The sequence below is a fragment of the Thunnus albacares genome, chromosome 21 (assembly GCF_914725855.1).
Source record: "Thunnus albacares chromosome 21, fThuAlb1.1, whole genome shotgun sequence".
NCBI lineage: Eukaryota > Metazoa > Chordata > Actinopteri > Scombriformes > Scombridae > Thunnus > Thunnus albacares.
The window spans coordinates 1,586,907-1,597,954 of NC_058126.1; the positions used below are offsets into that span (position 1 = coordinate 1,586,907).

At 38.3% G+C, this 11,048-nt stretch overlaps 2 protein-coding genes across 2 annotated transcripts in view; one reads left to right on the top strand and one right to left on the bottom strand.

Annotated features, from left to right (window-relative positions):
• The window catches only part of nub1 (negative regulator of ubiquitin-like proteins 1), an 11,424-nt gene extending 10,035 nt beyond the window's left edge, over positions 1–1,389 (top strand). Inside the window, exon 15 of the mRNA XM_044339216.1 lies at positions 452–1,389. Within this exon, the coding sequence (XP_044195151.1) occupies positions 452–597 (146 nt within the window). The 3' untranslated portion in view covers positions 598–1,389. The remainder of the gene's footprint in view (positions 1–451) is intronic.
• Positions 1,390–5,219: 3,830 nt separating this feature from the next.
• Positions 5,220–10,266, bottom strand: LOC122972284 (gamma-crystallin N-B). Its single transcript, XM_044339287.1, has 5 exons — positions 10,127–10,266; positions 8,028–8,119; positions 7,392–7,548; positions 6,186–6,331; positions 5,220–5,482 (listed from the first exon to the last, which is right to left on the bottom strand). Exons 1-5 carry the CDS (start codon positions 10,145–10,147, stop codon positions 5,347–5,349), a joined length of 552 nt encoding a protein of 183 aa, XP_044195222.1. The 5' UTR covers positions 10,148–10,266; the 3' UTR covers positions 5,220–5,346.
• Between the last annotated feature and the right edge of the window lie 782 nt (positions 10,267–11,048).

Here is an 11,048-nt window from a genome sequence, read left to right on the forward strand (position 1 = left end):
AAACAGAAATATTCACATACACCATGTTTACGTTAGGCTGCATGAGATGAGTATAAAGTGTTTTCATTCACATATCCTGAGGTCAGAGGTCAGAAGTTTTCCAGTTTTCCCCCTCGTCAACATTTATGCTAACTTTTAGAGCGTATTTATCTCTATGCAGACGATCATCTGGTTTATATGATACCAGAATCATCACTGTAGCTTTAAAACGGAGCCGCTTCAGTCGGAGGAAACTGACTCTGAATCAGTTGTTTGTTTGTTTTTATAGCTGCTGGTTTAAAAATGAAACTGAACGTCTGTTTTTAAAGGTTCCAGTTGGAACCAATGAGCCTGAAGCTGAAACACAGAACAGAGACGTCTTTATGAGAGAACGAGTGTGTTCAGGAGACAGACGAGACGTTTGAAACGATAACGAATCAATGATTGATTTTTTTGTTTTTTTTGTCATCAGAGAACGATGACGAGCTGGTGAACGAGGTGCTGGAGGACATCTCCCGCCACGAGGAGGATTACCTCGACCTGACGCTGGAGGAGGAGGCCGAGCTCATCGCCACCATGAAGACCTACCTGAGCCGAGGGCCCACACACACCGTGTGATACACACACACACACACACACACACACACACACACACACACACACACACACACACACACACACAGCGCTTCATCTGTCCTCTGTTAACCATTTAAAGCAATATAATGTTATTTTCTGCATTCATTTCATTCATAGATACAAAACCTCACAGTGCCAAACACACACACACACACACACACACACACACACACACACACACTTCCTATGAACCAACGGTGACATCACTTCAGTAATAATGAGATTTCCTGTTTATCTCCACCTTCACAATCAAAGGTTTCCGGTCGGTGGAATAAAAAAAGTCTTTATTTGTAATTCATCAGCAATAAATGAGCTGAAGAGAAAACTTGATATTATGATTTCAGACGACTTTTATTTTATTTTACTGATGTTACAAATGTTCTTCAGATAAATATCATTTAAAGTCTGTTTCTTCAGTTGATATATAAAAAAAAAAAAAGCACTTTTCAGACGGAGTCGTCTTGTTCTTGTGATGAAATAGTTTTCTAAAGAAGATGATTGGATACGAGCAGCAGTTTGTTGACATGTACAGTTCTTATTTTTGAGAGAAACCAAAGGAAGATGTTTTTTTTAAAAAAAAGCTGCTCTAAACAGTTTCTTTTCTTTATTATTATTATAATAAACAAACTGTTTCCTGTTTGTGACGCAGCGGCAGCAGCAGTTTGTCGTCTGGTTTGAAGTGACATAACTTTAATGTAAATTGATTACATGTTAATGTTGACTTCCTGTGTGATTGTCTCATGTTGACGGAGCCAATAAAGAAGATGAAGGTTTTGTTTGAGTCAATGTGTCTTAATACAGAAAAATAAAAACTTGAAAAGTGTGTAAACTGCTGTTAATAAGAAGCTTCTTCACTCAGTAACGTTCTGTCTGTCTGATTAAATGATGTTACACATTTATGGACTAAATTCATCTACAATCCACTGCAGGAAGCACACACACGTCTATAAAAGCTAAGCTAACGTAACATCATCAAGTTAGCGTTAATATCTTTGCTTTTGTTATCAGAAGAAATGAGTGAGTTCAGGACATTCGTCGAACATTAAATCTTCCTCCAGATGTTCACTAAAGAAAATCCCATGTTTGAGCTTCTCTAAAGATTAAACCCAGACAGTTAGCTGAGCTAATGCTAATGCTAATGCTAACGCAAGGTGAGCAGGATCGTTCTGTTCAAACACGACTGGACAAAGATGGAGACAGTTGAGGCCTCAAAGTTTCACTAAATCTAATAAATGTTTTGTAAAAGTAAATTGAGATCAGGAAGTAAAATGAACTCACAGCTGCTGTTATTCTATATTCCTCTGATAGTCAATAAACCTCATGTATAGACTCAAACCAATAATCTGTTGGTCCGTCTGTCAACAGTTTCCTCCTTCCCTTCCATGGCGGCAACCTCCGGGGCTGTAAAATGAAGCCAAAAACTGCAGTTCCTTGAACGACCACTTGAGGCTCCAAAAGCGAGTCAATCCCCATAGACCCCCATGTTAAACTTTACAACATAAATAAACATGTTTACAGCCTGGTACAAACAACGGTTTTGGTCTCTGTAGCTAATTTCCTCTTTCATGACAACTGTACGGGGGGGGGAGTTTTTTATAAGCTGTAAAGTTCTGCATAATGAAGGACATGGCTGCTTTGAGTGACAGGTCTGCCAGCCGCTAGGTGGCTTGTTTCAGCCGTTCGGCCCCGCCTCTTTGCCCATTTTTGATTGGCTGGGAGTTAGGCAGCGTCACGCACTGCCAAGATGGCGACGGCCGGAGCGGCTCGCTTTGAGCTTCAAAACCGCTCTTCAGAAACCAACGAGTGACGTCACGGTAACGACGTCCATATTTTTATACAGTCTGTGGTTTCTTCTCTGTCTGTGGCTCTCAGCTCCGAGCTCATTGGTTCCTACTGAAGATGTAAATATTTAACAATGACTCAGAACCAAAAGTTCACCTGGCTGGGAGAATCTGTCGTTAAATGAGCTCCACTCCTGACTGTTTACATAACTACTAATGATAAAGTTCAGCTGACAGCAGATTTTAAATTATAAGTCTGACTTTATAGTTTTGTGTCTAAACTAGACGTGAAGTCTGAACATCTGATACTTTGTTCCTGCTCCTTTAAATAAATACTTAACAAACAGCTCACAAATATATAGTTCTATGTTTAAAAGAAGAAAAGAGTAATTCATCCTAGTTTATAACAAACAAACAGGAGGTAACGGTGCATTTGTTTGGGACTATTTTCAGTGGTGGATGAATCCACATTGTTCTCTAATAACTTAGCAGCTAATCATGTGATCAGGTTCTTTATCTGTTGTAGGAGAACAGATGGTCGTATACTGATGGTCCTCTGTTGAAGGTCGTATGTTGAAGGTCGTATGTTGATGGTCGTATGTTGAAGGTCGTATGTTTAAGGTCGTATGTTGATGGTCGTATGTTGATGGTCGTATGTTGAAGGTCGTATGTTTAAGGTCGTATGTTGAAGGTCGTATGTTTAAGGTCGTATGTTGATGGTCGTATGTTGATGGTCGTATGTTGAAGGTGGTATGTTTAAGGTCGTATGTTGATGGTCGTATGTTGATGGTCGTATGTTGATGGTCGTATGTTGGTGGTCGTATGTTGAAGGTCGTATGTTTAAGGTCGTATGTTGATGGTCGTATGTTGGTGGTCGTATGTTGATGGTCGTATGTTGATGGTCGTATGTTGATGGTCGTATGTTGGTGGTCGTATGTTGGTGGTCGTATGTTGAAGGTCGTATGTTGATGGTCGTATGTTGAAGGTCGTATGTTGAAGGTCGTATGTTGATGGTCGTATGTTGAAGGTCGTATGTTGATGGTCGTATGTTGAAGGTCGTATGTTGAAGGTCGTATGTTGATGGTCGTATGTTGAAGGTCGTATGTTGAAGGTCGTATGTTGAAGGTCGTATGTTGATGGTCGTATGTTGATGGTCGTATGTTGAAGGTCGTATGTTGAAGGTCGTATGTTGATGGTCGTATGTTGAAGGTCGTATGTTGAAGGTCGTATGTTGAAGGTCGTATGTTGAAGGTCGTATGTTGAAGGTCGTATGTTGATGGTCGTATGTTGAAGGTCGTATGTTGATGGTCGTATGTTGAAGGTCGTATGTTGAAGGTCGTATGTAGATGGTCGTATGTTGATGGTCGTATGTTGATGGTCGTATGTTGATGGTCGTATGTTGAAGGTCGTATGTTGAAGGTCGTATGTTGATGGTCGTATGTTGATGGTCGTATGTTGAAGGTCGTATGTTGGTGGTCGTATGTTGAAGGTCGTATGTTGATGGTCGTATGTTGAAGGTCGCATGTTGAAGGTCGTATGTTGAAGGTCGTATGTTGATGGTCGTATGTTGAAGGTCGTATGTTGGTGGTCGTATGTTGAAGGTCGTATGTTGAAGGTCGTATGTTGAAGGTCGTATGTTGATGGTCGTATGTTGAAGGTCGTATGTTGATGGTCGTATGTTGAAGGTCGTATGTTGATGGTCGTATGTTGATGGTCGTATGTTGAAGGTCGTATGTTGATGGTCGTATGTTGAAGGTCGTATGTTGAAGGTCGTATGTTGAAGGTCGTATGTTGATGGTCGTATGTTGAAGGTCGTATGTTGAAGGTCGTATGTTGATGGTCGTATGTTGAAGGTCGTATGTTGATGGTCGTATGTTGAAGGTCGTATGTAGATGGTCGTATGTTGATGGTCGTATGTTGAAGGTCGTATGTAGATGGTCGTATGTTGATGGTCGTATGTAGATGGTCGTATGTTGATGGTCGTATGTTGAAGGTCGTATGTTGAAGGTCGTATGTTGATGGTCGTATGTTGATGGTCGTATGTTGAAGGTCGTATGTTGGTGGTCGTATGTAGATGGTCGTATGTTGATGGTCGTATGTTGAAGGTCGTATGTTGATGGTCGTATGTAGATGGTCGTATGTTGATGGTCGTATGTTGAAGGTCGTATGTTGAAGGTCGTATGTTGATGGTCGTATGTTGAAGGTCGTATGTTGAAGGTCGTATGTTGAAGGTCGTATGTTGATGGTCGTATGTTGAAGGTCGTATGTAGATGGTCGTATGTTGATGGTCGTATGTTGAAGGTCGTATGTTGAAGGTCGTATGTTGATGGTCGTATGTTGAAGGTCGTATGTTGAAGGTCGTATGTTGATGGTCGTATGTTGAAGGTCGTATGTTGATGGTCGTATGTTGAAGGTCGTATGTAGATGGTCGTATGTTGAAGGTCGTATGTTGAAGGTCGTATGTTGAAGGTCGTATGTAGATGGTCGTATGTTGAAGGTCGTATGTTGATGGTCGTATGTTGAAGGTCGTATGTTGAAGGTCGTATGTTGAAGGTCGTATGTAGATGGTCGTATGTTGAAGGTCGTATGTTGAAGGTCGTATGTTGAAGGTCGTATGTTGAAGGTCGTATGTTGATGGTCGTATGTTGAAGGTCGTATGTAGATGGTCGTATGTTGATGGTCGTATGTTGATGGTCGTATGTTGAAGGTCGTATGTTGATGGTCATGTGTTGAAGGTCGTATATTGATGGTTGTTTATTGATATGATGGTTTTATATACTGATGAATATTCGGTCCCACGAAACAACACACACACACAGAAAGTGTTTGATAAAAAACCTTTTTTTTCTTATTTAAGTCTGGATTTATTTATTGTACATGATTACAGCGGTGGTAAAAGTCACAGTTTGTGTCATGGAGAGGGTCTGTGGGGGGTCAGAGGTCAGATGGTTTAGAAGTAGTTGACGACTCTGCGGATGGACTGGATGTTGGGGTTCTGGGCCTGCCACTCGTTATGGCTGGCGTACTCGCCGCGCTCCACGATGTACATACGGCCACGGAAGTTTGGCTCCTCGTACATCACCCAGCTGAGGATGAAGAGAAGACAGATGAAGGTCATCAATCAACCATTTAAAGTTCAGTTTACTGCATTTTCACCCAAAAATTCAGACATAAATGATTAAATTATGATCAGAACTGTTGCAGATTAATTGTCTGCATTTACAGCTGTAAATCCTGCAGCTGTTGATTCACAGAGTTTATCTGATCTTTCCGTTTGATGCTGCTAATCTGTAGCAGCAATGAGATTAAAAATGTTAAGTTTGGTAGTTTGGTGTTTAAAATCTAATGTATTTAATCCTCTGGGGAGCATGAATGTGTTCAGTAAATGTCACGATGCTGTTAGATTGTAAGATTTCATGTCTACAAGTCGGGAGTTTTGTCCTGATTGTGGCCTTAAAGTTTCATCAAAGTTTACAGAAACTCTTCAGATGCATCTTATATAGACTATAGGATTATAAACATAAAAAACTGAAAAATGAGCTCATGGTGACATCATCAAACGTCTGTTTTTGTCCAAAACAAAACAAAAATAATCATTTCACTGTAATGAAACCATCAAACATTCTGCTTCTGCTTAGAAAATTTTACCTGAACAATTAAAAAAAGTATGAAAATAGTTGAAAGATTAATTTTCCGTTGATGACTAATTGATCAATAAACAGCACTAATCCTGCACTGAGCAGAGTGTGTGTGTGTGTGTGTTAGTGTGTGTGTGTGTGTTGAACTTACGCTCCGTCTCCGTACACCTTGACGGAGTTGATGCAGTTCTTGGACAGGCCGCGGCTCTGCAGGAAGGGACAGTCGTCGCAGATGTCGACACACTGACCGGAGAAGTTACAGGCCTCGAACAGCTCGATGCGGTAATGCTCTCCATGCTGACGGACACACACAGGAAACACAACCAGTTAGTTCATTAATTAATCAATAGCAGCATCGATTCATCGTTTAGTCTGAAATGTCAGAGTGAACTAATTAACTGTCATGTAGAGAAACGTCATCTGAGCAGCTGGAATCAAAGTATTTTTGGCATTTTTGCTTGAAAAATAACAATTGATCGTTAAAATAGTTGCTGGTTTATTCCTTTTTTTTTTAATTGAACGATCAATCGATTAAAGGAGATCTTTTATGCTCATTTCCAGCTCTATTCTTTTATCTTTGGACTCCACTAGAGCAGCTTTACATGATTCACAGTTTATTTATCTTCTACTGGTCCTTTATGCAGCGCCTCAGTTCAGCCTCTGTCTCTAACAGGAAGTCTCTTTAAGGCCCGCCTCCTGATCAGCCCACAGGAAGTAAAACGTGTTCCTCCCTCCCTGAACTAGCGGAGCTTCGTTAGCGGGCGCTAAAGCCGGTCGAATCGACAACACGCGGAGATATTTAGAGCCGTTTGTTGAGCGGATCAGAGAGGAAGAGTACAAGCAGCAACAGCCACAGCGATGATGATGATGATGTTTGATGAAGAGCTAAACTACTGATTTTACTTTGCTGATGTGTGATGGAGATGCTGCTTTCTGTTCACTGGGATATTTCACACTTTGGACGCTTTTAATATGAAAATCCAACATTGTGACGTTAAATATATGACTGAAAATAAGGAAAACTGACTGTTTCCTTAGAGACCAGATCAACGTCTTCAAACGTCGTTTTATCTGATCAACAGTCAGTTTACTGTCATATAAGACCGAAAAGCTTCAAATCATCACATTTGAGAAGCTGAAACCTGCAGTTTTTGATTATTGGTTTTTCAAAATAATAGCAGATGTCGATCAAATAATCAATTAAAGTCGTCTTCTGTGTTTAAATATCATGAATTTCTGCTCATTAGGTTTGTTTCATCCAGCTGGTGGATGAGCAGGAATATCTACGACAGCTTTATCTCGATTAGAAGATTGATTTTGAAGATTAGAGAGTATTGATCGTGTCGGAGGTGGTTACCATGCGGATGGGCTTGCAGGATCCCATGTGGTCGTTGTGGGAGTTCCACCTCTGGAATTCTGGGTACTCTCCGTGCTCCAGGATGTACTGCTGGCCCTTGAAGTCGGGATGGTCGAAGCAGATCCAGGCGCCGCTCTCCACACGGATGGAGTTCACCCTGAAAACAACAAAAAGATTTTTCAGTTTTTACATCATCAACTTCTGACGTTTGTGTTTATTCACTTTTCTTTCTTTGATTCTCAACAAATCAAATCAAATCTTTATTGTCAAAAAGCTCAGAGAACAGTTATATAATATACATTTAAACTTCACAAAGGATAAAAGTCCCGTTAATATAATAACAGTAAAATATATAAATACTGTCACATGTTAACAAGTGTAAATGAGTTTTAACATGTAATAAAATCTTTTCTTGCTATTTTACTTTATTTATACTTTTATCAAGTATTCATTTTTAAACATTCAGCCCACAAATATAAATAATATGATAAAAATAAAGATGGAAGAAACCATGAACGCGTCTTTTTAAAAGCTTGTTATTGTTTTATCTTATGATTTCAGTCCTGACAACCGTGTAAAACACACACAGTTCTGCATAAATAAAGTTTATTATTATTAATGATTTAAACTTCTCACCTGTTCATGAAGCCGCGGTCCTGGAAGTTGTCACAGTCACCTCTGACCTCCAGCTTCCTGCCGGTGAAGCATTTCCCCTCATAGAAGGTGATCTGAAGGAGTAACGAGGTGATTACAGTTAATATTCAAGGATAAAAACTGTCTGCTGTGTCGTTTTCACATTGTTTGACGTTATTAACAAGCATCAAATTCAACTGGTTGTTTTCTACAATCGATCATAAATACGAAGAAACAGAAATTAGATGTTTGATGTTTGTTTGGTCTTCATGTTAAAACTTTAATGTTTCTTCATAACAACAAATATTAATGACTAAACAAGCAGCAACTAAAGTTAAAGTTAGTAATTAAGAGTTTAACAGTCAAAAACTAACAAATAATAATAATATAAAGTTTCTTCAGGATTGTCTGGTTTGACTGAATCCAGCTGAATTTATCTGGAACTAATGAATGAGAACTAATATTAGTTTATATTGTTTATGTTTTTTTAATAGTAATTTTTCCTGGAAGATAAACAACCTGATTTTTGTTAAAAAGCCTAAATTTCTTAAATCTTTAGTTCAAACGAGCAGCTCTGGAGGAAGTTTTGGGGTTTTGGTGATGAGATCAGACGACAAAATAAATTTGAGAACTTTGAGAAGCTTTTTTTTAATTTTTATTAAGATACAAAATATTATAATAAAACAGAACTGGATCATCTAGCTCTTTAGAGCAGAAAAAAACCTTTCAGCTTCTTTATAGTAATTTTTTAACTTTTGTGTCCTCGAATCTCAACAAGCTCAAGTTTAAAATACATTTTAAAACAAATAATCAAAAATATTTCCTTTAAAACAGCCGTTAAAGCATCAACATCACACCAAACTCTCAGAACAATTTAGGCAAACAGGTAATAAAACACTTTAACATGAGAGTTTTTCAATTGAATTTGAATTAAATGTCTAAATTGACGTCCAATAAACAACAAACAGAGATGAAGCTACAGTAGATTCAATTATTGGATGGATTTTCAGACCAGAACAAGACTAGAAAAGAATAAACTACCAGCTACTATAATTATATTCATTTTTAATTTGTTTGTGCAATGAGGACGTCTCTTATCCTAAAGTTTAAAATACTTTTTGAAATAAACAATCAAAAATATTTCCTTTAAAACAGCGACTGCTGAGCCAGTAAAGCAGGTTCATCAAACTAAACTGAATAATTTAAGTAAAAACCTGATAAAACACTTTCACATGGGAGTTTCTTAATTTAATTTGAATTAAATGTCTAAATTGACGTCCAATAAACAACAAACAGGATTCTTTTTCTTTACATTTTGAAATAAATTAACAGACCTGAAGCTACAGTAGATTCAATCATTGGATGGATTTTCAAACCAGAACAAGACTAGAAAAGAATAAACTACCAGCTACTTTAATTACATTCATTTTTAATTTGTTTGTACAATGAGGACGTCTCTTATCCTAAAGTTTAAAATACATTTTGAAATAAATAATAAAAATATTTCCTTTAAAACAACGACTGCTGAGCCAGTAAAGCAGGTTCATCAAACCAAACTGAATAATTTAAGCAAACAGGTAATAAAACACTTTCACATGAAAGTTTCTTAATTTAATTTGAATTAAATGTCTAAATTGACGTCCAATAAACAACAAACAGGATTCTTTTTCTTTACATTTTGAAAACATATTAACAGAGCTGAAGCTACAGTAGATTCAATTATTGGATGGATTTTCAGACCAGAACAAGACTAGAAAAGAATAAACTACCAGCTACTTTAATTACATTCATTTTTAATTTGTTTGTACAATGAGGACGTCTCTTATCTCAATGAGCTTTAAATACATTTTGAAATAAATAATCAAAAATATTTCCTTTAAAACAACGACTGCTGAGCCAGTAAAGCAGGTTCATTAAACCAAACTGAATAATTTAAGTAAAAACCTGATAAAACACTTTAACAGGAGAGTTTTTGAGTTGTATTTGAAGTGAATGTCGCTGGCAGGAAAGTTTAACTCTCTTTAAATCAAATCTTTTCTGCTCCAGTTTCACAGAGTAACTTCAGTCTCAGCAGATTCACATTTGTGTTGTTTGTCACTCACCTTTCCAGAATACTGCGACATTTTTGCCCACTGGATGTCGTCCAACCTGGCCCACAACCACACACACAGTGTAACAGAGAAAAAGTTGGACCCCCCAATATATACGGCAGGGGGGCGAGCGAGGGGCGAGGTCCCGGCCCGCCGGACAAAAGAGGAGGCTTTAAAAGTTTCTGCTGCCTCGACTCTTTCCCTTCATCCTGATGTGTCTGCTGATTCTGCTGCGTGTGTGTGTGTGTGTGTGTGAGTGTGTGTGATGTCAATAGAAAGTGCTTGGCCTGGACTTTGCAGGGTCAATGATATTGCACATGCCAGGCTTCTATAGACAGACAGACAGTGAAACAGACTGTTTTGGTATTTCTGTGTACGTTATTATACTGAGACGAGGTCACAAGTTCATCGATCTTCCCTCCAGGAGTCACAGGGTTTTTTTTAAAATTTACTGCAGCCAAAAATGTTTGATTTTGCAGCAGCTTTTCTGAAAAATTGTGATGTTTTATGGCTTTTAAAATTGCAGGAATTGGGGGAAAAACTGCAAGCAAAGGAAAATAATGTGACGCTTTTAAAACTGCTACCAATGAGGAGTCATATGTAATGACTTCCTGGATAAAAAGCATCCTGCAGATCACAGAAACAACTTTATTTCAGCTCTAATGTTTAATGTATTTTATTAACATGAGAACCATGAGGACTCAAAGTTCTATAAACACGAAAATACTGTACTTGAGTTCCATTTATAACCTTTATTAAATAAACTTTCAGCTCAACATTATGTTATATTTGAGGCAGATTATGTCTGAACATCAGCTTGTATTCTTCTGACTCATTTGGGAACATTTGGGAACATTTGGGAACATCTGGGAATTGTTCTGCTCGTCTATGGCATCATGTTTGTTGGCAGGTGAGATTTGTCCGTCTTCCACCT

Coding starts and splice junctions, on each gene's coding strand:
- LOC122972284 (XM_044339287.1), bottom strand. CDS start 10,147: ATGTCGCAGTATTCTGGAAAG. Junction 8,120..10,126: donor TGTCGCAGTATTCTGGAAAG/GTGAGTGACAAA, acceptor TTACTCCTTCAG/ATCACCTTCTATGAGGGGAA. Junction 6,332..7,391: donor CCTGCAAGCCCATCCGCATG/GTAACCACCTCC, acceptor TGTGTCCGTCAG/CATGGAGAGCATTACCGCAT.